Source organism: Vulpes vulpes, chromosome 2 (assembly GCF_048418805.1).
Source record: "Vulpes vulpes isolate BD-2025 chromosome 2, VulVul3, whole genome shotgun sequence".
Taxonomy (NCBI): Eukaryota; Metazoa; Chordata; class Mammalia; order Carnivora; family Canidae; genus Vulpes; species Vulpes vulpes.
This window is the reverse complement of record NC_132781.1, coordinates 6,816,861-6,841,041: the sequence shown is the minus strand read 5'-3', so window position 1 is coordinate 6,841,041 and position 24,181 is coordinate 6,816,861. Positions and strand designations below refer to the sequence as shown.

Sequence of the window (24,181 nt, the reverse complement as noted above, 5' to 3'; positions counted from 1 at the left end):
CTGGGAGTCCCTTGAGATGCGGACAGAGATCCGCGAGATCTGTGTTGTCACACCTGCGGGCCTGGCACAAAGCTGGGCCGAAAGGAAGTCGCTGTGACAGGGAAAGTGCCCCGCACAGGGCCTGGCTGACAGCGGCCTCCCGGGAACTGGCTGGAATCCATTTCATCCGTGAGCTCCCGGGGCAGGTGGCCGTTCGCCCCCTTACACACCCCTTAAGGTCCGGGCGCGGGGTGGGGGGCCGAGAGCCCTTTCTCCTACCCCACCCACCCCTACACCAGGCCTCCAACCCACTGAGGAGGAGAATCCTCTTCCTATGTCTGTGAGCTTCCGGCCCCTGGGGCTGCCCTGTGTTCCCCGCGCCCCCCTGACACCCCACCCTGCCAGCCAGCCAGAGCCCCCGGCCTGCAGCGGAGGAGGCTGATCCTTGGAGCAGCCCAGACAAAGGGCTAACCTCCAGAACGAGAAGTCAGGGGATCCCTGGGCCGCTCAGCGGTTTAGCACCTGCCTTCTGCCCAGGGCGTGATCCTGGAGTCCCGAGATCGAGTCCGCGTCGGGCTCCCTGCATGGGGCCTGCTTCTCCCTCTGCCTGTGTCTCTGCCTCTCTCTCTCTCTCTCTCTCTCTCTCTCTCTCTGTGTGTCTCATAAATAAATAAATTAAAGCTTTAAAAGAAAAAAAGAAAACGAGAAGTGACCGTGGGGTCAAAGATAGTGGGCTGTGCCCAGAAGCAACCTGGCCACAGGCCCAGGGGGACCAGACACCCATCATAATAAAGAATATTCTCCTGGTCTTGTCCTTCTAGGCCGGTGGCCCTCAACAAGAAGCGATTTTGCCGCCAGGGGACGTCTGGCCATGTCTGGAGATGCGCTTGTTCGCCAGGGTCATGGGGGTCTGGTGTCTGGTGGGGGCGGGGGGCAGGGACTGTAACCCTCCTAGAACAATTGGAGAGAGACGCCCGCCCCTGCGGAGCATGAGCCAGGCCCAAAGGTGTGTGGCGCCCAGTTTGAGAGATCCTGTTCCAGTCTGACCAGTCCTGCTCTGTGGCTTTCGGGTCAGGGACCCTGAGGTTCTCTCCGACTTGAGGGTGGTGGGTGCTGGAGGAGGGGGTCGCTCACATTCCTGTAGTCTCCCCATCATGGGACCCCCTCCAAGAAGCACCAGCCCCAGTGCCCACCCTGGGCTCCTTCCCTGTCTCCCCATCCTTTTTCCAGGTAACCGGGTTCAGCCAGAGGGACTGCAAACTTCCCCCCACCCTTGCTGAAAACCCACAGGGTTTAATACAAACACCCCCCTGTATCCCCCACCCCTGCCCCAAGGTGTCTTGAGGGGCAGTCCCGCTGGCAGCCAAAGGCAGGTGCCTCCTGGAGGTTATTAAATGAGATAGTAGATACGAAAGCACCCCATCGGGGATGAGATACTGTGCACACATTCCTTGTCACTTATATGAGTACTCACAGCCCCCCCCCCCCCCCCCCCATTCTGGAAGGCACAGGAGCATTTACTTTCCATGTCCAGGCAGGGCCTTGGTGCCGCCTTCCGGCCACTGTTGGGCACTACATCCAGAGCCTGGGGCTGTTTCCAGACGTCCTGGAGCAGATCTGGACCGCCTGGGCCTTAACTTTTTCATGTATCCCATGGAGCCTTCATAGAAGCCCTACGAGGAAGGAGAGAGGTCGTATCACCCCACACACTTTGCACTAGAAGCAAGTACATGAAGGAGCCAAGTCTGGACCCTCCAGGACCTTGAGGGGGCCACGTATTGTTGGGAAAGGGTCCATTATTGCCGTCTAATAAAACCTTAGTCATGAGACCCTTCCAATGTATATGGGTGGGTCATATGCTTGGGGGATGATTGCCAATATTTATCTTGCGGGGAGGCAGGGTGGAAATAAAATTTCTCTTTTTAATGTATTTATTCATGAGATACACACAGAGAGAAGCAGAGACATAGGCATGGGGAAAAGCAGGATCCCTGTGGGGAACCCGATGAGGGACTCGATCTCTGGACCCCGGGAATCGAGACCTGAGCAGAAGGCAGATGCTCAACCACTGAGTCACCCAGGCGCCCCTCAAGAAAATTTCTAAAGGAATTTTTGTGTGTTAAAGTAGACTTACAGGAAAAAGAAAAAAAAAATAAAAATAAATTAAAAAATAAAGTAAACTTATAGGATCCTGGGGGTCAGGCTAGGATTGCCTTTTGCCCTATAGCAAAGTATTAGCATCGAGGCAGCTGCATCCCTAGAGGAAGGTCACTCTGCCTGTTTTCTGGACTTGTCAATGGGCTGTAGGTAGTGAGGACACGTAATAATTTCTCTTCTGCCTTTGTTTCCCACATCAACGTCAGCAAGGAGTACCTACCAGATGATTGATTGATTGATTGATGATAGATAAAACCTCGAGAGTTATCAACAGAACGCTGAGCCCCATTCTTATCTTCAAAGGAAAGTCAGCGCAAATGTCTCCAAAGTTCAAACCATCACATGGTTTATCAGGAGGTGTGTGCAAGGACCTGCTGCAGGAGCGACAAGTGACAGGCAGTGGAGGTGAAGGGTCCTGCCGTAGGGGGAGTGGAAGCTGGGCAGGACTTAGGATCGGAAGGGACAGCACAAGCAAGCGCCTGGAACCACCTGGAAGGGAGGCTGGCTGCCTGTGGCTGAGCCTCGGAGAACCAAAGACCAGAAAACCATCAGCCTGGGATGGAGGACGACTGGCAAAACCAGGCTGTGGAGTTTGGGGATGTTTTTCCCGGGTCAGAGCTGAGGGCCCCATGATTCCCAGACTGGACCCCGACCTTCAGGCAATGTAAAGTCAGGCTCCTCCCCATGAACATTTCCTACTGTTGACACCCAGATGGATCTGGAGTTAGACACACACAGCTCGGCTTCTTTTTAAGAAGCCGTCGTCGGAGCACTTTGTGACCTCCCTGGGGCAAGCACAGCCGGTTCATCCCTCCCTGAATCCACAGTATGTCTAGGAAGATGCTCCAGCTGCGACCCTCTAAGGGAAGGAAGGGAGGGAAGGAAGGAGGGATGGAGGAGAGTGAGGTCAGTGTAAAGTTCACGGCGACGCAGTCTACCTCTCCGGGTGGGCCGCTGGGTGATGACAAACACACGGCAATTACATCCTGTTGTGCAGTTATTAAACTGGGGGAGGGGGGGACAAATAGAATCAAACGTAGACGTTTGTAGAGAGATCGAAAAATAGAAATCAAAGGGGAAGATAAAAGCAAAATCGATAACCTCGGGGTTCCCGGAGCCTGCCTGAAAAGACGCTCGTGTGGGAGCAGAGGGTGGATGCTTGCAGAGAAAACGATCCAGATGCCTTATGGAGCTGGGGGGACCCGAACCCAAGGGGCAAAGGCACTGCTGCCTTCCCAGAGCTGCCAGCCCGGCTCTGGTGCACCGGCTCCCAAAGCAGCCGCCAGGAGCCGGGGCCTGGGATCTGCCCTCTGTGGGTTCCAATCGGGGCTTCACCCCTTCCTGCAAGGACAAGCCTTCCTTCTCCCCGGCGGGCGAAATTGGGGTGAAGACAAGAGCCACCTCTCCCTGGTGCCCCTGGAGATGGGAGACCCCAGGGGACAGATGCCCCATTTAAGTGCCCCATGAATGTCAGCGACTGGGGGGAGGTATTAATTTACCCTTATGCACACCTGTTCTTAAAGGAACTGGAAGAGGCAAGTGGAAAAGAGGACCTTGCTCCCTCGGGACAGGTTAGAGGTCTGCAGAAAAGGTGACCACAAGGAGATAGGAGAAACCCCTACAAAGAGGCTCACAAATGCACACGGGGGTGGGGGGGGGGGGAATCCCTTTATTTAAATGGGAAAAAGAAAAATCTCTGCAAAAGATGCTCAGTGCACACGTCTAAAGAGAGCGGTGGATAATAAGTGTTGGGTCTTTAAACCGGATGTGAGGTCAAGCCTAGCAAAGCGGAGGAGGGGGCTGGGGACGGGGAATGAAGACAGTGGAGGGAAGGGGCAGGGGGGAGGGAGGCGGCCCATCATTTTCTTCCCGGTCGGCACTATTAGTCTCGGCCAGTAGGGGGCAGAGGCGCTGCCATGGGAAAGGACGAACGCCATCGTGATTCTTGACCCTCGGCAGACACCGTACCCGGTTTCCTTCGAGGGTGGGGTTAACCGCCCGGAAGCGGAAGTCTCGTTCTCTTCCGTTCTCCATCCCTGCCGCCTGCTGTGAGTGTCTCTGCGGGTAAAGGGGAGCCTGGGGGGCCATCCGGGGTAATCCGCGAGTGGGTGAGGCCTGGGGGCCGCGGGCGTGGGCCGCGGGTGCGGGGAAGGAGGCTGGAGCGCGGCGGCCTGGGCATTTCGGCGGCGGGAGGGAGGGTGGGGAGGAGAAGCGGGGTCGTGGCCGCTCCCCGCGCCCCGCTGACGCCGACGTTGGTGTCCCCGCAGGTGCCGGCGCGCGCTGACCCCCGCGACCCCCGTTGCCATGGTGAGTGTGGCCCGCGCTGGACGCCCTCGGGGAGGGCGGGGGGCGGGGGCCCCCGGTTCCCGCGAGGAGCTGGTGGCGGTGCTCGGGTCACGGCCGGAAGCGGCGTCCGCGCACCTCACCAGCGCTGGCTTTGCGTTGCAGCCTCGCAAAATCGAGGAAATCAAGGACTTCTTGCTGACGGCCCGGCGGAAGGACGCCAAATGTAAGTGGTCGGCCCGGGCGTGCGGCCGCGTGCGCCCGGAGCAGTCGCGCCCTGGTCTGTAACTCTGCCCCACCCCCCCCCACCCCGCCCCAGTCTCCCAGCATCCCTACCCTGGTCCTTCCCTGCTCCCTAACCCTGCACCTTCCCGCGTCCCTACCCTGGTCTGTAACTCTGCCTCCCCTCCCCCATCTCACAGCATCCCTACCCTACACCTTCCCTGCTCCTTAACCCTGCACCTTCCCGCGTCCCTACCCTGGTCTGTAACTCTGCCCCCCCCCCCCCCCCGCCCCAGTCTCCCAGCGTCCCTACCCTGGTCCTTCCCTGCTCCCTAACCCTGCACCTTCCCGCGTCCATCCCCTGGTCTGTAACTCGCCTCCCCCCACCCCCCCAGCATCCCTACCCTGGTCCTTCCCTGCTCCCTAACCTTGCACCCTCCCGCGTCCCTCCCCTGGTCTGTAACTCGGCCCCCCCTCCCCCATCTCACAGCATCCCTACCCTACACCTTCCCTGCTCCCTAACCCTGCACCTTCCCGCATCCCTCCCCTGGTCTGTAACTCTGCCCGCACCCCCCCCAATCTCACAGCATCCCTACCCTAGACCTCCCCTGCTCCCTAACCCTGCACCTTCCCCCGTCCCTCCCCTGGTCTGTAACTCGGCCCGCCCCCCAGCATCCCTACCCTGGTCCTTCCTGCTCCCTAACCTTGCACCTTCCTGTGTCCCTAACTGTCCCCCTCCCCCATCTTGCAGCATCCCTACCCTGGACCTTCCCGCAGTTCCTCCCCTGGTCTGTAACTCTGCCCCCCCCCCCCCCCAATCTCACAGCATCCCTACCCTAGAGCTCCCCTGCTCCCTAACCCTGCACCTTCCTGGGTCCCTCCCCTGGTCTATAACTCTGCCCCCCTCCCCCCAGTCTCACAGCATCCCTACTCTAGACCTTTCCCTGGTCCTTCCCTGCTCCCTAACCCTGGACCTCTCCATCGCACTCTAGATTTCACCCCGTCTCCACCTTGGGACCCCCACCCTGCCCATGCCCTAGACCTTCCCGCAGTCCTTCCTCTGGTCCCTAACCTAACCCTGGACACACACACACACACACCGTCCCTGTCCTAGACCTCCCTCCAGTCCCTTCCTAGACCTTTCCCCCCAGACCCTCGTTTCCGGAGTATCAAACCGAGGGTGGCTGTTGAAGCCTATGCCTGGCTGCCAAGAGCAGGGATTTTCTCCTATTTCCCCGAAGAAAGAACTTTGTTGGGTAGTGTGTTCCCTTCTTAATTGTGAGCATTTTTGAATCCATCCTTATTTCAGAAAAGGTATATATGGTCCGAGCAGAGTCCTTAACTAGGTGCAAGTCTGGAAACGCATGTCCAGGAACCCTGACCTTGGTGCCGCGATGGGTTCTGGGCCCACTTCTGATACAGGCCCTGCACAGGGAGCTGTAGGAGTTAGTTTCCCTCGCCCGTCAATAAAGGAAAGGGGACGATGCATCAGAAGCCCACAGCAGCAAGCTTTGGGTGGATCAAGTACCAGCCCCCGGTGCCCTGGGTTCTCACTGGTGCACCCCTGGTGGGAGGGCGGCTCATGCTTCGTACTGTGTAGATCTTGAATTCACATGGGGGGCGGGGTAGTCCATAGTTTTCATTTGCTGCCACATCAAATGCTCCTTAAAGCTTCCTTTCCTGCTCACAGATGTGTCATCAAGAACATCAGTCATTTGTGAAAGTAGAGCCGTGTTCTGCTGACAGCTCGAGGTGGCCAAGGCCCTAATGCTCTGTCAGTGGAAGGATGAAGTGGTGGGAGCGTGGGGAGAGCACTGTAGTTGGTTCACGGGGATGCAGAGGGTCCTGTTAGTGTCCCTCTGCCTGTGATCCTCTAGGACTGTTTGAATGGTTGTCATCTGTGGGAACAGGTAGGAGCATCTGCCCTGTCCAATTTTTTTTTTTTTTTTTTGGTAAGATTTTTATTTATTTATTCATGAGAGACACAGACAGGCAGAAACACAGGGAGAGAAGCAGGCTCCCTGCGGGGAACCTGATGTGGGACTCAATCCCGGGACCCTAGGATCATGACCTGAGCCGAAGGCAGACACTCAACCACTAAGTCACCCAGGCGTCCCATGCACTGTCGAATTCTTCAGAGACCAGTGACACTGTCGTGCTATAAAGAGAGGTTATTGTGACTGTCTCGTTCAGACTAGGGACATTGGGGTCACTGCCTGGCTCCAATCCTAATTCTGTCAGTAGGTAGCTGTCCTCAACACATGTAAACACAACACTACCTTTTTCCTCCATTGAAGGGGGCGCTGATAATAGCATCTGTCCCAGGTATTGGTGCAAGGCTCACATCAGAGGACCCTTGAGACTCCTCACTATGATGAAGAACTGGAATTCAGGATCCTGATTTTAGACCAAGTGGCCTGTGAGGGTCCAGGGTTACGGTCCTGTGGACACCGTAGAGTGCTCAGTGTTTGTTGAGTCAGCATTGTAAAAACATTCATAATTATAAATATGCATAACGCAAGCCTCACTTAGGTGTACAGTCCACTGGCACTGGGGACCTTTCGAGCTACATTTTCTGAACTTGTGATCTTGCAAAACTGAAACTACACTCAAACACTTAACTCAACATCCTCTCCAGTGCCCGGCTTCCTCCATTCTGCTTGCTTTGTGGATCTGACTGCTCAAGATGCTCCAGTGAAGGAAATCAGTGTTTGTCCTTGCATGACTGGCTGGCTTCATCTAGCCAGGGTCTTCGGGTTCATCCATGTTGTGTAGCATTTGTCAGTTTCCTTTTTAAGGCCAAATACTCCATCATGTGGGTGTGCCACGGCTTGTTCATCCAGCGTGGACATTTGGGTGGTTTCTACCTTTTGGCTATTTCGAATCCTGGTCCCTTGAACATTGGTGTACAGATTCCTTGTTTCTGCCCCTAAGTGAAGTACTGCGCAGTACGGTGGTGTGGGATAAAGCTTTTTCTTTAAGAGCTCCATGTGTCTTCCCTTACAGATGTTCACCTTAATTGATAGGCATCCGCCAGCTGCTAGGGGCCATGCAGTGCACTTAGCTTTAAAAGGAATGTTAAGATAGCAAAACAGGTTGATTTGAATGAATACCCAGTTTGTTGAATTTATTAAAAGAAGCTGAGGCAGCCATTGCCTTGGGCAAGCTTGAGTGCTTTCTCCTGTGATATTCCTCATTTCTTCAGTTTCTAGCAGAGATGGAGTCTAGGTTAATCTCCTTGCTTCTGTGGGGGCTGAGTGCGTGTCTGGTCAGGCACACAGGCTGAGATGCTGGAGCCTCAGAGTGGACCTTAGCCACCTGATTCATGATTGGCACTTTATTGAGTTTGTAATAATGGCTGTTTTTAAAGTTAGAATGAGTGACGCCTGGGTGGCTTAGTGGTTGAGCATCTACCTTTGGCTCGGTGCATGATCCCAGGGGTCCTGGGATCAAGTCCAACATCAGGCCCCCTGCAGGGAGCCTGCTTCCCTCTGCCTGTGTCTCTGCCTCTCTCTCTCTCTCTTTCTCTCTCTCTCTCTGTGTCTCATGAATAAATACATAAAATCTTTAAATATGAGTTTTGATGGATACATGAAATGACTAACTTTCAGGAAAGTCAGTGTCCTCCAGTGGCCAGAGCCTGGAAAATGGGTTTTGAAATGTAAGGAAAAGCTTTAGCGCATAACTCGGGCAAGGGGATGGGTATCCTAAAGGAAGTGATTACCATTGCCCCAGGGGCGGAGAACCTATTCCCAGAATTAGAGAGGTAGAAAGTTCTTGATCAGAGCAGATAATCCACTTCCTCATTTGATGAGGTACTGTTAATCCTTTAAAAAATAAGATAGATAGGGACGCCTGGATGGCTCAGCGATTGAGCGCCTGCTTTATGCTCAGGGCGTGATCCCAGGGTCTGGTAATCAGAGTCCCAAGTCCTGCATTGGGCTCCCCACTGGGAGCCTGCTTCTCCCTCTGCCTGTGTCTCTGTGTCTCTCATGAACAAATAAATAAAATCTTAAAAATAATAAGATGGATACAGAATGTTCTCGGGTGGTGTTCCATGTAGCAGATTCCTATGTTTTTGTGTGTAAACCAGTTAACGTTAAGTCTTAGGCTCTGACACTACTATAAAGGAACTGTAGGTTTCTGACACTCTAAAATATTAAAGTCTTAGAGGACCTCTGGTTTTCTGTTTCCACAAAGGGGACGATACAGGGAGGTAAGCACAGCCCTGACCACGGTTGCTGCCACAAATGCCACTTTTCTGCATAAATTTAAAATGGGTGAACTGCGTGATGGCTTTTCTGCAATAACTTTAATTGCCGATTCTGGTCTCTTTGGTAGCCGTCAAGATCAAGAAGAATAAGGATAATGTGAAGTTTAAAGTTCGATGCAGTCGATATCTTTATACTTTGGTCATCACAGACAAAGAGAAGGCAGAGAAACTCAAGCAGTCTCTGCCCCCAGGTAAGCGAGCCTGGAATCCTGGGGGGCTGATCAGAAATGTGGAAGGTGCGTGCTTCGCTGTTGCGTTTCTTGAGTAGTCCCCAGATTGAGGAAAGTCCATTTTGCAGCTTGTCTTAATATCTCTCTTGCTGTTGGTAGTGCAAGGAATGAATACTTGTGGTTCTCAGAGTTTACATCCCATACCAGAGTGTTTCCCTGGCCAGAGGACAGTTTTACTCCTGTCCATCCTTTTCTGACACAGAATAGTAACAGCTAACACTTACTCTGTGGATAACTCTTCCTTCTCCCCACAACCCTACAAGGTAGGTGCTGGTACCGATCCTCAATTTTGCAGATTGGAAAATTAATTACTGTAGGCCATGAGCCTAGGTTTAGCCATCCTGACTGCAAGGAGATGGCCTAGGGTGCAGAGTGGTCTCAGAGGCTGCTGCTTGCAGTGGAAAGGTCTCCAGTGCAGCTTGGCTTTCTAAGAACTTCTTGAGAGCTCTTCATGAAGGCTGAGAGAGGGAATGTGTGTTTTGGTTGTTTTTATCAAACACTAACTTGGTTTTATGTTTTACCCCCTTAAGGTTTCTTTATTTTAGAGAGAAAACATGGTGGGGTTGAGGGGGGCAAAGGGAGGGAGAGTCCTAAGCAGACCCTGCTGACCGTGGAGCCCCACATGGGACGCGATCTCACAACCCTGAGATCACAACCTGAGTGGAAACCAGGAGTCAGATGCTAAACCCATTGCACCATCTGGGCACCCCTAAAACTAACTTAATTTTTTTCCCTTTTAAAAAAAATTTTTTTTAATCTTTTTTATTGGAGTTCAATTTGCCAATTGAATTGGAGTTTTACTCCAATTTTATTGGAGTTCAACATATAGCATATCACCCAGTGCTCATCCGGTCAAGTGCCCCCCCCTCAGTGCCCATCACCCAGTCACCCCAATCCCCCCACCCACTTCCCCCCCCCCTTTTTTAAGAGTGAGCGTGCAAGAGGGGCAGAGATTGAGGATCTTAAGCAGGCTCCACGCTCAGTATGGAGCCTGATGTGAGGCTTGATTTCACAGTTTCAATTAACTTAATATTTTAAGCACAACCACCATTTTCTGCTTAATTTCTGAGTTTTGTTCACCCTTATTAGCTTGAGTACAAAATCCGGACAAGAGTAACTAAATAAAAATGTGTATGTTCGAGGTGACTTACTTTTGTATCTCTTTTCCTCTAGGTTTGGCAGTGAAGGAGCTAAAATGAACCTGGCCCACTGATTTGAACTGTATTAAAATTTTAAAAATTCTTATAACGTCTTTTGTCTTTGAAGGTGGGAAGGGAAATATTACTTGGTCATGGCTTTGGGTGGGATCGGGGGCAAGGGGGGGGGGCTCCTGGTTGCCACCTATTTGCATCCCTCATCTTAGGCTGTGACTTCAGTGGACAAATAAAACCATTCTCTTTTTAGCCTGAGTTTGAAAATAAGTAGATGGAAACAGAAGAGCCAGATATTTGTGGAAGTAACCCAGGATGCCCTCCTAGGATTTAAAAGTCATTTAGGTAAAGTGAGCTTCCTATTAATGAAGATAGTAGTTACAGGGTGGAGTTGATTAGCTTCTTGGAAATAGCTACAGGCTGAGCCATCCCATCCTCCGAACAGAGCTCTGCCTTCAGATCACCATGAAATTGTGAACAGGAGAGGCGGGAGGCTTTTTATTCAGACTAAGACCCTTTGTTTCCTAAGTGCTGCTCAAGGTAACATGGAGCTTAAGAACATTTAGGGTGTGATAAGATGATTGGTAAGAGCAGGTGAGTGTTAGCCCAGCAAAGCGGGCCACCCAGGGAAGAGGAACCAGGAACAAGATCTGGGACTGAAAGACCAGTGTGTTAAATCCAGGTGAAAGTTGGGGAGGAACCAGGGTTCCTGCAGGAAGTGTGACCCTGGGCCTCATGGCAGTAGGGTGAGGGGTGCGAGTGGCCCACTGCTCGCAAGGGCCCAAAATCCCAGCATGAAGGCAGCCCAGATCCCAGTCAGCCCCAACTCCTTGGGGATTGAATCCAGGTTCCGCCTGCCAACTAGCATGCTCCCGAGAAATGACCTCACTGTTGAGCGCTGTGCACCGATAACCAGCCCCAGGGAAGAACTGGAAGTCTCTCCCCACAGACTCACGGAAAAATCAAGAAGGGGACAGTTCTCAGAAGAGGCCCTGAGATCAGCTTTGATGGCGGGCGACGGTGCCCCACGGCCAGCAGGCGGCGCCTCATGGAATCCCCTCCAGGCGCAAGCAGTGGGATTGGGCCTCTGCCTCCTTTTGGTGCACATGGTTTAAGCAGAGGAAACCAGGAACGCTGCCTCCGCGGGCCGGGCGCCCGTGCGCAGGGCTGGTTCACAGGAGGCTGAGGGGTCCGCCGGGCTGCCTTTTCCGACGTTGCCCGAGTTTCCGTGTGGTTGTGGCACATCCCGCATTGACAACCTCGGTGGTCTATTGTAGGGGGGAATGAGCTAAGAGTGACGGTTCTGTCCCTTTGTGGCACCTGGCAATTTGGAGATGAGTGCGGCTCATGTCTGGACAGGCCGCCAGGTGGCGACACACTCCAAGTGAGCGGTCTCCAGCGCGGGTCTAGAAATGGTTACAGGATAAAATCCCCTCCCCAGCAGCTTAGTGCCTGAATTAGCTGCAGTGGCTTTTTTTTTTTCCTACAGAAGTTGTAAGGCTGTAAGGGAACCTGAATCCAGTCGTGAGAGGCGTGGGTCTCTTCAGGGTGCTCAGCGACCGACCCAGGATGGAGCGGCCTCCGTGGCTTGCAGGCCTCCCCGTTCTCTGGGTGTTCGAGATTCCCAGGCAGAGGGAAGGCTTGCCACTTGGGCTCCCTTTGTCCCGGCACATTGTGCAGAGACAGGCCCCAGCTCCTAGGAGACAAGCCCTGCGGCATGCGTCTGGCCTCCGTGCCTGGAGAAGGCACCCCTTCCTGCCAGGGTTCTCAGCCCTGGCTGGTGCCTTGGAGCCATTTGGGGCGCTTGCAAAATTCACCACGGTGGCCAAGGCTGACCGCAGACGTTCTGATTAAGTTGGTTTGGTGCCCAGGTGGATGTTGAGCCCTCAGGTGGCCAAAGCAGTTGCCGAGGTCCGCTTGTCGTCCCGGGTGAGCCCGGTGCTGCTGCACACAGGCTGAGTGGCCAGGTGTGGGCCGCGGGGCTGGTTTGGAACCGGCAGGAGTGCTGTTGTCACTTCAGCTCCGAGAAGAGCCCCGGGAGGTCCCCTGCTCCTGTTCTCTGCTCTGCTCCGCAGTCTCGCCTGCCTAGGCCAGCAGGCCTCTGGGGAAGAAGCCAGAAGGATCGCTGTCTAGCTGGGTGCAGACTGGCAGAGCAGGTTTGGGTGTTGGTTGCTGCACCCACTTGGCCGCAGCGCTGGTCCTGAGGGCGAGCCTTGGTGGTCTGTCTTCAAGCCTGTGTGCAGGCCTGCCCCTTGCCCCACCTCCTCCCTCTCTGGGACCAACCCCCTCCCCCTTGGGCAGGACTCCCCTGTACCAGGTTCAAGGTCAATCCCCAGGGCCAGTGGCTCCCAGGAGCCAGACCCTCCCACTGGTATCTTGCCCTCCCTCCCCTGCAGGCTTACGGCTACTGTTGTGACTCTAATCTTCTAGAGGAATGCCAAATCCCCAAACTTCCGGGCGCGTTCAGGAGGCAGGATCAGCAGCTGGGGCCTTCTGTGCTGTCCACAGGGAGAGAGACAGGAGGGGAGACTGTGCATGTGGCACCAAGCAGGGCCCATCACGGAGGTGCCAGGGCGGCATCGTCATGCCGGGTGTCAAAGCTCGCCTGCGGAGGGGGCTCCCAGGACACTGGATCAGATGCGTTGTCCTCTGCGGGCAGCCAGGCGGCTTCAAAGACCAAAATCCTTACCAGGCCCTTGGGGGAAATGGCCCTTGCCTATCTCCACCCACCCCCGCCCCTCCTTTTTTAAAAAAAAAAAAAAAAATAAAGATACTTATTTTAAAGTAAGGTTTATTGAGGCAAAATTTAGTGAAATTCACCCTTCTTGGTGTGCAATTCTATGACTTTTGACAGAGTTGTATAAACACGCCTGCAATCAGAATTTCTGTTTCCATCACCAGGAAAAGTTCCCTCTTACACCACTGCCCTGGAGGGGGGCACTCAGCCTCTGATTCCCCTTCTACACCCTTACACCCCCACCACCCGATCCCATAATGTACTGTCTCTGCGCAGAACCCTCGCCCAGGACACCCCCTTACCAACACCAGACCTGAAAGCAATGAGTAGCTCATCACTGGGGGAAAGCTGCCTCTCCTCCCCTGGTAAACTCCAGACCCCATGCAGACAAGAACGCAGATATTTTGTCGGGTCACTGAATTCCCTAGAACCGAGAAGGTGCTCAGCTAAAGATTGTTCAATTAATGAAAAGCCCTAGGAGAAAAGGAGGGGTCTAGGGCCTTCTGTGGCGCCCTCAGCGGCTCAGCTTTGGGCATGCGCAGATGATGAGCCAGCCGCAGTCAGGGACAGGGAACTGGAACCACCAGTACAAGAGGGGATCCCTCTCCTGGCCCCTGGACCTCTGGTAGCGGTCCTGTGGGGCCATCTGTGGTCCACGCCTCCTCTGGCAGCCACCTTTTCAGGGCACCACACCCAGCTCCCCAGAGCTGAAAACTCGGGAGTTTCTCTGGAATCCCCTTTCTCAGCCATGTCTCTGCCCTTGACCCTCATGATCACCCCCCAGACTGTGTCCAACTCCAGCCCGATCCCTGGGGACCCCTAACTCCTCCGCCCCCACTTAGACCTCAGGTGGCCCTTTACCCTGACCTTGTCCTTGTCTCAGGCCTCACCTCTCCTTGCCTCCTCCCCCTGCCGCCCCCCCCCCCCCCATAACACCACTGCTGTTTGCAATTCCAGAACCGCCTTTTCATGCCTGGGGCCTCTGTGAGTGCTCAGCATACTCAGGGCCAGGCATCCACAAGAGTTGATCGATCAGCGCTGCCCTCAAGCGCATCCTGGTCCGCTGACCCTGCTCGGCTTTTGCTTTCCGCCCAAGCGCCGTACCCCTGGCCAAGGGTTCTCATCTGCCCTGTTCAGTGCCTGGCACATAGTAGGTGCTCAGTAAATGTGTGCTGTGGATGGCCTCGTGTCTCCCCGAGATGGCCAGCCTTTCCGGGCACTCCCAGGGCTCTCCTCCTCTCCCCTCCAGCCTGGAGGGCCCCTTCCTCCAGGAGGCCCGCCCCGCGCCGCTTGCCAGGAAGAATCACAGGCTTTCCCCAGCTCCCGGTGCTTCCAAAGCAGCATCAGTGAGCTGTCGGGGCGGATCCACACCTGACTTCTCTGAGGCCGCGTGGCTTGCACAGCGGATGCTCCATAACCGACTGAGAGTGAATTTACAACCAGCGACCCGGGGCCAGGCTGTTGCTCTGGGCAGTCCCCAAACTCTCAACTTACTTCCCTCTGGAAGCCCTGGGAGCGGCCGCGTCGCCTCTCAAGCCAGGACTGACACGCTACCTCCTGATTGGAGAACAAGCAACGAGAAGCCCGGGGACCTCGAGGCGGCGGGGGGAGAAACAGGAGCGTTGGGGGCACTTTTCACTTTTCCTCCCACCTCAATTCGACCGCGGGGCAAGGAGGGAATCCCAAATAGGATTCTGGATTCAGCGGGATCGCGAGGACGGTCCCCGCCCTGCTTGCAGCCCGGGGGCGCGCCCGGGGCGCGGGTCGGGCCCGGGAGGGGCAGGGGGCGGGGCCCGAGGTGGGCGGGGCATGGATAGGCGGGGCGGACTCGGGGGCGGGGCCTGGGGCGGGGCCTGATAGGCGGGGCGGCCTTGGGGGCGGGGCCTGAGGTGGGCGGGGCATGGATAGGCGGGGTCTGGATAGGCGGGGCGGGCTCGTGGGCGGGGCCGGGGCGGGGCGGGGCCGGGGCGCGCGTCCCGGGCCGGGCAGCCGCGGCGGCCGCAGCAGGCGGGCGCACTCGGGCACAGCCATGCCGGCCGCGCGCGTGGAGTACGTCGCGCCCTGGTGGGTGGCGTGGCTGCACAGCGTCCCGCACCTGGGCCTGCGCCTGCAGCCGGTGGACAGCACATTCAACCCCCGCGATGAGAGTTACCGGGAGGTGAGTCCGCGCCGCGCGGACCCCGGCCACGGCGGGCGCCCCCCGTCGCCGCGCCACCCCGTCCCCCTGCCGGCCCGCCCCCTACGCTCCCCCGCAGCCTCGTCACCCCTGCCCCTTTCTCCCCCGGGACGCTTGGCCTCGGGCCTCCCGTCCTGGAACCTCGTGGGCCGGGGAAGCTGGAAAGATGGGAGCTCTGCCAGCGATGGGGAACGGGGAGGAAGGGCGCGGGGGCCGAGCGCCGGGGGAGGGGACCTTCGTGCGCCCTCGTGCCCGGAGCGGGGGGGGGGGGGTTCCCCGGCGCGAGCTGTGGGGATGCCAGGGGCGCCTCGGGTCCCCAGACGGGCGCTCTCTTTCCGGGGCTGCGTGGCCGGGGAGAAGTTTGGGCAGAAGCTGTTCTCCGAGTTCGACTCCGCAGCCCCCCTCCTGCCCAGCCCCTGCCTGCAGGGCGGGATCCGCCGCCCGCACCTCTGCCTGGGCCCCTCCTGGACGGCGGGGCTGGGGGCCTCCCCCTGGGGGCGCTGAGAGCGCAGGCGGGGGGCTGGGGGCAGGACCTGGCCGCGCGGCAGCCTCACCCCCCAGCCCTGCTCCGGAGGGACGCTGCTCGGCCCTGGACCCTGGGGTCCCCGCTTCTGGGCCAGCCACTCCCCCCAGCCCTGCGCTTCTGCCCTTTCCTCGCTCTGCGGGCCCTTCCCTCTGCCGTCTGTCCTCCCCTGGGGGGGAGGGGCTCCCCAGACCTCGCAGCCGGGGCAGAGCTAAAGATGCTCGGGTCTGGCCCAGCCTGCTCGGGCCCCTGTGGCCCAGCTGAGTCAGTACACTGCTGGGTCAAAGATTCAAGCTGAAAAAACCGGGAGGGAGCCCACGTGTTGAGAGCAATGAGAGCAACGCTCGGGTGTTGGGACTTTGACCCCCGGTGGCCTCTGCCTGCAGTGTCAGGTTCTGGGGCAGGACCTGCGGGGTGGGGCAGGTCCGCGAGCGGGGGCCTCTGCTGAGTCTCTGGAGGCTGAGCCGGGTGTCAGCTGTTTGCCTCTCCCCCAACCCGACCCGGGGCTTGCAGTGCACCGGGGACAGGGAGTCTAATAATAGCTCCTGTGTCCCGGTGGCCCTCAGGCCACAGGCACAAGGTGCCTGCCCTTCCAGAAAGAGGGGAGAATGAGGACCCCTTCCTGCTGTCTTGGGGGCAGTTGGGCGGGTCAGGCCCCCTCCTAATCCGTGTCTGCCCTCCCTCTCCCGAGCTCTGCCTGAGGAAGTCAGCCTTCCCTGAGAATGCCGCCGCCTGAGGATAGCTCCAGGGAATCTTCCGCTCCCAATGAATGCATGAAAAGAGGCGGATATGATTTCTGAGACAGCTGTGTTGTTGCTCTGTGTGTGTGTGTGTGTGTGTGTGTGTGTGTTCCTAACCCTGCGCCCTAGATCCTGTACCCGGGGTCTCTAACCATAATTTTCTCCTCTCCTCGTGAGGAAATCCAAACTGGCTGAGTCAAGAACACCTCTAGATGTGCGAGGGGTGGTGGCCGGGCACTCCCCTGCCTCGGTGGCCCCAGAGACAGCACCTGTCCAGCCTGCAGCTGTGGCTGGTGGGGCCTGAACCTCCACACCCCCACTCATCCCCTGGAGAGGTGGCAGCTGAGCCAGAGGGACCCGCTCACAGTCCTGGCCCTGTTCCTCTCGGTGTAGACCCTGGCACACTGCGCTGGGCATCAGATGACTCCAGAGGGCATCCCCTTCCCGTGGGCCACTGCTCCTGGCAGCCCGACCCCGGGAGGCCCCTCCCGGCCCTCCTCCTGAGGGCCCTGAGTGGGATGTGGGTGCAGTGGGCCAGGATGCAGAGTCTGGCTCTGGGTGTTACTTGACGTGGCTCCTGTTTGGGTAAATCGCCCATTTGTCTGACCCTGAGTCTCTCCTGGAAACTCCCTTCCTCCCACGTGGCAGGTCAGTTAACGCCATGGATGGGCACCTTCTCCTGTCAGTCATCTGAGTACTTAGCAAACTTGATGGAGGCCAAATGCTGTGCCAGATGCAGGGTCACGTGATGCCCAGCGCTGCCAGGGCCTCGGCTCCAGGCTCCAGGCTCCAGCAGCTGAGTAGGTAGGGCTGGGGCTGGGCCATCCAGCTGTCTGGGTTGGACTCCCGATTGGTTTTACCACTTACTGTGTGTCCTGGCGGGTGTCCACACCTCTCTGATCCTCACTCTCCTCATCTGCAAGTGTTCGATGAGACGCTCCATGCAGCGTGCTAAGTACCTAGCGGGTCCCGTAGCACGTAGTAGGACCCAGGGATACAAACCATGAGACTGGCCTTGGGGTTCAGTCACGTGCCCAAGGACAATACTCCTCGGGGTGATACAGAAGGAAGAGACTTTCTTCTCCCGACACGGATCAGAGAACTAACTCTGATCACGCCCCAAGTGTCCAAGTGAATGGTACCGGCTTGTGGTGCGGTGCGTGCGTGCGTAACTAAAGACCGTGTGGGGATGGAAAGAGGCAGGTGCAGGCCTGGAGGAAAGCTCTGAAGGGATGAGCTGTGCAGGGATCTGGAAAAAAAGCAGGGGGTGGGGGTGGTCTTGGAAGAGTGGAAATGACAGACTAGCAGCTCGCCTGGTGACCTGGAATAATCTGGGCAAATTCAGCTCCCAGAACGTTCCTGGGGAAGCAGGGGCTCTTCCTGGAGAAAACCACTGAGCTCAGCTCTGTGTCTTTCCCAGAACAAGCCACTGGAGTTCCCTCCTCCGGCTTCCCCACAGCAACCCCCCCCCTCCGCGCCCCCATTACAGGGAGGCCAGGCGCTGATGAACTAATGTATTCGAAATGTCTTAGTAAGTTCCAGAAGGCTGTGCAGATGTTAACGGTTGCCTCTTTCAAAGTGCAAGAGCCACACGTGTGCTTCCTGTCCCACGTCTTTCCCTGCTTCGTGGACCAGCCATTCTTTGGGGACATGCATGAGGAGATAGAGACTTTTTTTTTAACTTTTTACATTTAGACATGTATTTTCATGCGTTAACTTTGGGTGCTTCCGTTCCTAGGCTCCCGCAGAGAGTCCCAAGTGTGTGTCCTCAGGCCAGGGGAGCGAACAGGCTAGGGCTAGCCCCGGCACCACTGGGCTCCCCCCACCCCCTGCCTTGGGGGCAGGTCTCAGGAGGAAAGGCCAGGCTGGGAGCCCAGCCCAGGAGCCCAAGTTGGATGAGGAAGCCCCATTCATCCCGCCTGAACACTGAGTCATGGTCATCGGACAATCACGCTGCACCCCTTTCCCCTGCTGGAGGGCCGTGGGGGGGGTGCTTAACCCCTCCCTCCAAGGGAGCTCCAGCTCCCCTCCCTGTGGCCTCACCCCTAGGCTGACCCCCTCTCTTGGGGTCAGCGTTCCCAGAGTGCTGCCCCAGCCTGGGCCCGGTTTCTTGCTCTGGGTTTCTCATCACAAAGTGGCAAACCAGAACGAATTGAAGTCACTTCAGTGAGGTCAGAGGCTGGAGGCCGAGCCCCGCGGTGGAGCTGTGGGCTGAGTGTTGGGCAGGGCAGGGAGGGGGCACGCAACTGGCCCGGTAGAGGCACACCTGGGGTGGGCACCTGCCTGCCAGGCTCAGTCAGCAGGGGACAGGTGAGCAGAGCACCCAGCTCCCTCTGGAAGGGAGGTTTGCTCTCCCCCACCCCCACCTGCCACACACACAGGGGCTTGCAGTGTTAATTAGGGGCAGGAAAATAATTGCCTATTAGATGTCGGCAGGTGACACCCAGGTGGCAGGGAGAGGGGGGGACACTTCTGCTGCTACCACTCCCTCCTCCCTCCAGCTCCTCCCTCCTCCCTTCCTTCTGCGCCCTGCTCCCCCACCCCAGTCACCCAGCACCCCATGGGGGAGTCCTCGAGGCGAACTGCGAACCAAAGGGCCCTGCATTTGGGTTTCCCAAATGGGAATGTGGGATGTGCACCTACTTGAGGCCGGCTGGCTGGCTGGGAAGGCCCTGCCCCCGGGACTGGGCTGCAGCAGGGGCGGGGTGCAGGGGCCTGAGCGGGCTCTGAGAACAGAAAGCAGGGGAGCCACCGCACAGACCAAGGACACCAGCTGGCTGTGCTTTGGGGAGACTGAAACGTCACCAAGCCACATCTAGACTGCTCCTTGGAGGTGCTTCCTTGCCGGGTGGGACACGTGGTAGAGTCGTGGCTTTTCCTGTTTGGGGAAAGACTGGGACTGGGACTGTCCAGACCAGCTGGGAGGAGGTCTGGATGCTGCCCACGCTCTAATGTACACAAAAGGTCTGTCTGGGTCTCTGTTGCTTTTTTTGTTTTGTTTCATCAGGAATAGCTTACAGGAAAGTGCACAGCCTTAAGTGTGCACCTGAATTGGTGCATGAGGGAGACCGTCCCCACCCCCCAGGGGCCCCTCACAGCCCCCTCCAGGGCCATCCCCACCCGGGGGTGGCTCCTGTGCCCACCCGTCACTCACTGTAGGTGCCCTTCTCTGACTTGGTGCTTTGTGTCTGCCGCTTGGTCTGGCTTGCGTCCCCCACCCTCCAGGCCTGAGACCATCCGCCGCCCGTGGTGGCTGTGGCTTTCTTCCTGCGGCTCCGTGGTATTCCAGCTCAGGGCTTCGGGCCACAGCGCGTCCTGTGTGTCTGTTCTCCAGCTGGTGGACGCTTGTGTCGTTCCTGCTCTGGGGCTGGGACCACTGTAGGAAGCTGCCGTGGACACTCGCGTACGTGTCGTGTGGGGAACACGAGCCTCCTCTCTGTAGGGTGGATGACCAGGCGTGGCCTTGCCGGCTCGTGGCTCGTGGGGGAGGCATGTCGCCCGGTGGTTTGCAGATTGGTCAGGGAAACCCCGGGTTTTAGCAGAGGGGCCTCAGGGGCCTGCACGAGGGTGGCCAGGACAAAGCGTGGCATTGCTGTCCTCTCCTCGGGTAGAGGAGGCCCTGTAGAGCCGGGCTCTGCTGAGCGGGTCTGTGTCAAGAAATGTTAAGCTTCTGGAAAAGGCTTGAGAAAGTCTGTTGACACTCATCTGTGCTCCCCAGACTCCAGTGGGACACTGGTCTCCTGGGATCATCTCTAGATGCACTTCTGATTCACTAGGGTCCAGAACGAGGCTTGAGACTCTGCGCTTCTTTTTTTTTTTTTTCTTTTTAAAGATTTTTTACTGGACACCTGGGTGGCTTGAGCATCTCAAGTGGCTGAGCATCTGCCTTCGGCTCAAGTCATGATCCCAGGGTCCTGGGATCGAGTCCCGCATTGGGCTCCCTGCAGTGAGCCTGCTTCTCCCTCTGCCTGTGTCTCTGCCTCTCTCTCTGTGTCTCTCATTAATAAATAAATAAAATATTTTAAAAAAAATTTTTTTTCATTTACTCATTTGACACAGAGAGCCAGAGAGCACAAGCAGGGGGTGCAGCAGAGGAAGAAGGAGAAACAGGGTCCCCGCTGAGCAGGGAGCCCTACGTGGGGCTCGATCCTAGGACTCTGAGATCATAACTTGAACTGAAGGCAGATGGTTGACCGACTAAGCCCCCGGGTGCCCCGAGACCCTGAATTTCTAACGAGATTCAGCGCTCTAAGAGATGTCCCTATGTGCCAGGTGAACTTCACTCTGAGTAGCCGGCCCCTAACGCCCATCCTCTTCGGCCGCCTTTGCCTTGGCCTGGCACTCCAGTGAGGGGACATGGGCTGGGGGGACCCAGGTGGCAGCTCCTTTTCACTGTCTCACCGGATGGGGAGGGGGGCCTCCTGCCTCAGTCACAGGACAGGCCGAGTGGTCCAGGCCGGGAGCCCAGCCTGGCCACACCATGAGGACTTCGGGGACACTTCAGCAGGAGTGATGTGTTTGGGTCCACGAGGCCATCCATGTGGCTGAGGGAAGGAGGCAAGGTCCTGCGGTACCCATGACATTTATCCCAGGTGGCGGTGAAGCTCTTGCTACGATACCTCCACCATCTCTCCCAAATAAGCCATCCCTCCGGTGCTCTTCTGGGCTGTCCCCACCACTTTGGCCATTTGTCCACGAGGCTCAGAAGCCACAGGTCCAGATGGCCAGAGGAGCAGAATGAATCAGGGCCTCGCAGACCTCAAGACAGGACGGGCCTAGCAGGTGCCTCACCACTGAGGGTCCGCCCGTCCCCCCAAAATGGCCCTGGCCTGAGGACTGCAGGCCCTGCCTCTGTTTGGCAGGGTTGCCTCCTGTCTGTGCACCGTCCGACCCAGGTCTGGTCTCCCCCTGAGACCGGGAGGTCCCAGCACCTGCCCGACTGCCCATCGCCACCAGCAGCACTCGGGTTCCCTGCAACAGGCTCCCAGCCCAACAGCCCGGACTAGAGTGCTGGGGGGCTCGGGCCCGGGGACGGCCCGGGAGCACGTGGGTTGCAGGGTGAGGCTGCCAGCCAGGTCCCGGCCTGGCTGGTGGCCACCGATCCTCGTGCCATCTGGCGTCCATCTGGCTGAATGGAGAGACTGGAGGGCAAGGGGGGTGGGGGTTGCCTCCAGACGTCCTGACAGCAGCTCACTTTGCAGGACCCCAAGATGCTCGGCTGGCCCGAGACAGCACCTCCTGCCCCCTTCAGAATTGGGGGCTGAAAAAAAGAATTGGGGGCTTTGCTGCTACCACTCCCTAAGGGTTGGGGGGGGGCGGGGAAGGGATGGCTCTCCCTTTGTGGCTGCAGTGAAAGGGACCCCACAGTGCATGTTCTGACTTCCCCCCACCCTCTCCAGCACAGAGCTGGCTTCTCGCTCCCCGAGAGGGACCCCAGCATCTAGAAGGAGGCTTGGAGGAAGCAGGTGCGCCAGGCGTCCCTTCCTGGCCCTGTCCTAGGTTCCTCTCAGCTTCCAAAACATCCTGCCCAAACCGGAGTCCTCCAGGAGGCCACGGCCCTCGGACCCTTGGGGACGGCCCTCCCCTTGTCTGCCCCCAGCCACGCAGCTCAGCACCCACAGCCCTCACCGCCAGCGGGTGGTTCCTGCCTTGTCTCTTGAACAGCTCAGAGAGGCCCATCGGGCGGGGCCTGGTCTGTGGCTTCATGCAGGGGTGTAAGCCACCCACCAGGGCCCAGCCTCGAGCTGCTCCTGCTCCCCGGCCTCTGCCGTCCACGCGGCATCCACCTGTCCTCCCGTCCCTCTGCCCGCCGGGCCTGAGCGCCAGGCACTGTGTCCGGCCAGGAGCCTCAACCAGGGGAGGAGGGGGGACAGCCACAGCCCCCGTGGGAGCTCAGGGCCCCCGGACGGGGCGCTTCTCGAACCCCGCCATGGGACCAAGTGCTGACACCGAGCCTCTTCTCTTCAGTCACTGCTGCTGCTGGGGCTGGTGGCCGCCATCTGCCTGGGCCTGAACCTCATTTTCCTCGCGGCCTACGTGGTCTGTGTGTGCTGCTGCAGACAGGACGAGGCCGTGCAGACCAAGCGGCGCAACCCATGCTGTGTCACCTGGACGGCGGTGGTGGCCGGGCTCATCTGCTGGTGAGTGTCCCTCTGCCCGGGGCTCCGTGTGCAACGGGTTGAGGCGGGCCTGGTACCCTCAGATGGAAAAGTCAGCTTGTGTGGGCCTGACCCTCCGGGTCTTGCTGATGGTTAATCTTTTGACCCTGATGCCCTTTCCTCTGTCTCTGCTGCCAGCCCCCACCACACCCCCAAACCCAAATGGCTCATCTGCTCCCCGGCCACATTCTCCTGACCAAGCCCCCAGGTACCAAGGCAGGGCCTTCCGTAGGGTGAAATCTGTCCCTGTTCTTGCCAAGCAACAGGCATCCGATGCATGGGGGTGGTGATGGGGGTCTCCATAGTGTACCTCTGCCCCGAGCAGTCATGTTCAGCCTGGCGGCCCCACAAAGAACACCTTGAGCAGTTTACCAGATGGCATTCCTGCACAGAGGGGGTGTCTGCTGTTTGTATCCTGGGACCTTCCCAGCTGCGAGGTCAGAAAACATTCGACTGCAGTCTACATCAATTCCATCTTCTCAAGAGATCAGTATCTCTTAGTGCCATGAGCTGGGCCTTCTTTGCTTTGGGTGGCCCCTGAGGGTTTCTAACCCCGTGCAAGAGCCCACATTGCCCGGGCAGTACCCACAAAATATGCTGGCCCCGTTTTAGGGAGTTGGTTGTATTTTTTTTTGTTTTCATGGCGACAGAGATTTTTCCAAAAGCCTTGGATCCACCCTGAGATGCTCCTGGAGGTGGTCACTCTCTTGGGGTAGAGACCCTAATTGCTAAGTGCCCCGTTGCATCCAAGAGCCCACAGCGGGACTTAGCTCTCTGACTGGGCAGCAGGACGAGCGGCAGGCGGGACGCAGTGGCCTGGGAGTGAGGGCGCCTGGGCTGCTGGCCTCACTTCATCTGCGGTTTCTTCTCCGTCAGAGCATGCTCACATCCCGTCCTGCCTGCAGCATGAGGGTCCCTGAAGCCAGGGTAGGAAGCAACCGGAAGCAGCGCAGCAGCAATGCCAAAGTGCTGAGCACTAGGCCTGGGTTCTGGGGTGGGGGTGGGGGCATGCAGCCGGCCCGAAATCATAAACAACAAGGAAAGACAACAACAAGAAAAGACTTCTAAGTCAGGAGTTCAAAGACGAGTCTTGACTCCCAGCAGAGAGGAGCTCCCACCAAGTAACTGGAATAAAAGCCTCCTGCTATGGGGGTGAGCAGGGGGGGCAGGAGACAGCTGAGACACCAGTTGTGCTCACTACACGGTGAGCCCTCTCTGTGTGAACTCAGATTTTTTTTCAAAAACACAGCAAATGACCGAAGAAAACTTTAGGAGAGTAAGAATGACTTTGGATGGTCCGTTCTAATAAGTAATAATTACCGGCCGTTTAAGGAAAACAGAACAGAAGGAATGCATGTGGCATGATTCATTCTTCAAAATTCTCCATGCTCTTTGTACCAGGCAAGCGAGAGCCAGCGGTAAGCAGCACAGGCCCTAAATCTGCCTTCTACAGCTCTTGGTCAGAGAGGCAGAGGATTACACATTTGTTTGATTTGAGTAAACTAAGGAATAAGTTCAGAGGAAAGGAACAAGCATAGCTGGATGGCCTGTT

The 24,181-nt window shown here is 57.4% G+C and overlaps 2 protein-coding genes across 4 annotated transcripts in view; both read left to right on the top strand.

Moving 5' to 3' along the window:
• Positions 1–4,095: 4,095 nt before the first annotated feature.
• Positions 4,096–10,392, top strand: RPL38 (ribosomal protein L38). Of its 3 annotated transcripts, none has more exons than XM_025999674.2 (5): positions 4,096–4,184; positions 4,404–4,443; positions 4,585–4,645; positions 8,983–9,105; positions 10,318–10,392. In XM_025999674.2, the coding sequence occupies exons 2-5, from the start codon at positions 4,441–4,443 to the stop codon at positions 10,341–10,343; spliced, it is 213 nt and encodes a 70-aa protein (XP_025855459.1). In that variant the 5' UTR covers positions 4,096–4,184; positions 4,404–4,440; the 3' UTR covers positions 10,344–10,392. The 3 variants fall into 3 exon arrangements, with proteins under 3 accessions (XP_025855459.1, XP_072602816.1, XP_025855460.1); XM_072746715.1 differs by lacking the exon at positions 4,096–4,184 and adding an exon at positions 4,190–4,229; XM_025999675.2 differs by lacking the exon at positions 4,096–4,184 and adding an exon at positions 4,227–4,244.
• Positions 10,393–14,992: 4,600 nt separating this feature from the next.
• The window catches only part of TTYH2 (tweety family member 2), a 36,625-nt gene continuing 27,436 nt past the window's right edge, over positions 14,993–24,181 (top strand). The window contains exons 1-2 of the mRNA XM_025999465.2: positions 14,993–15,190; positions 22,439–22,611. Of these exons, the coding sequence (XP_025855250.2) occupies positions 15,062–15,190; positions 22,439–22,611 (302 nt within the window). The 5' untranslated portion in view covers positions 14,993–15,061. The remainder of the gene's footprint in view (positions 15,191–22,438; positions 22,612–24,181) is intronic.

Excerpts from the sequence above, each read along its gene's own strand:
- RPL38 (XM_025999674.2), top strand. Across the intron at positions 4,646-8,982 it reads CCGGCGGAAGGACGCCAAAT|CCGTCAAGATCAAGAAGAAT; the intron begins GTAAGTGGTCGG and ends TCTCTTTGGTAG. Across the intron at positions 9,106-10,317 it reads CAAGCAGTCTCTGCCCCCAG|GTTTGGCAGTGAAGGAGCTA; the intron begins GTAAGCGAGCCT and ends CTTTTCCTCTAG.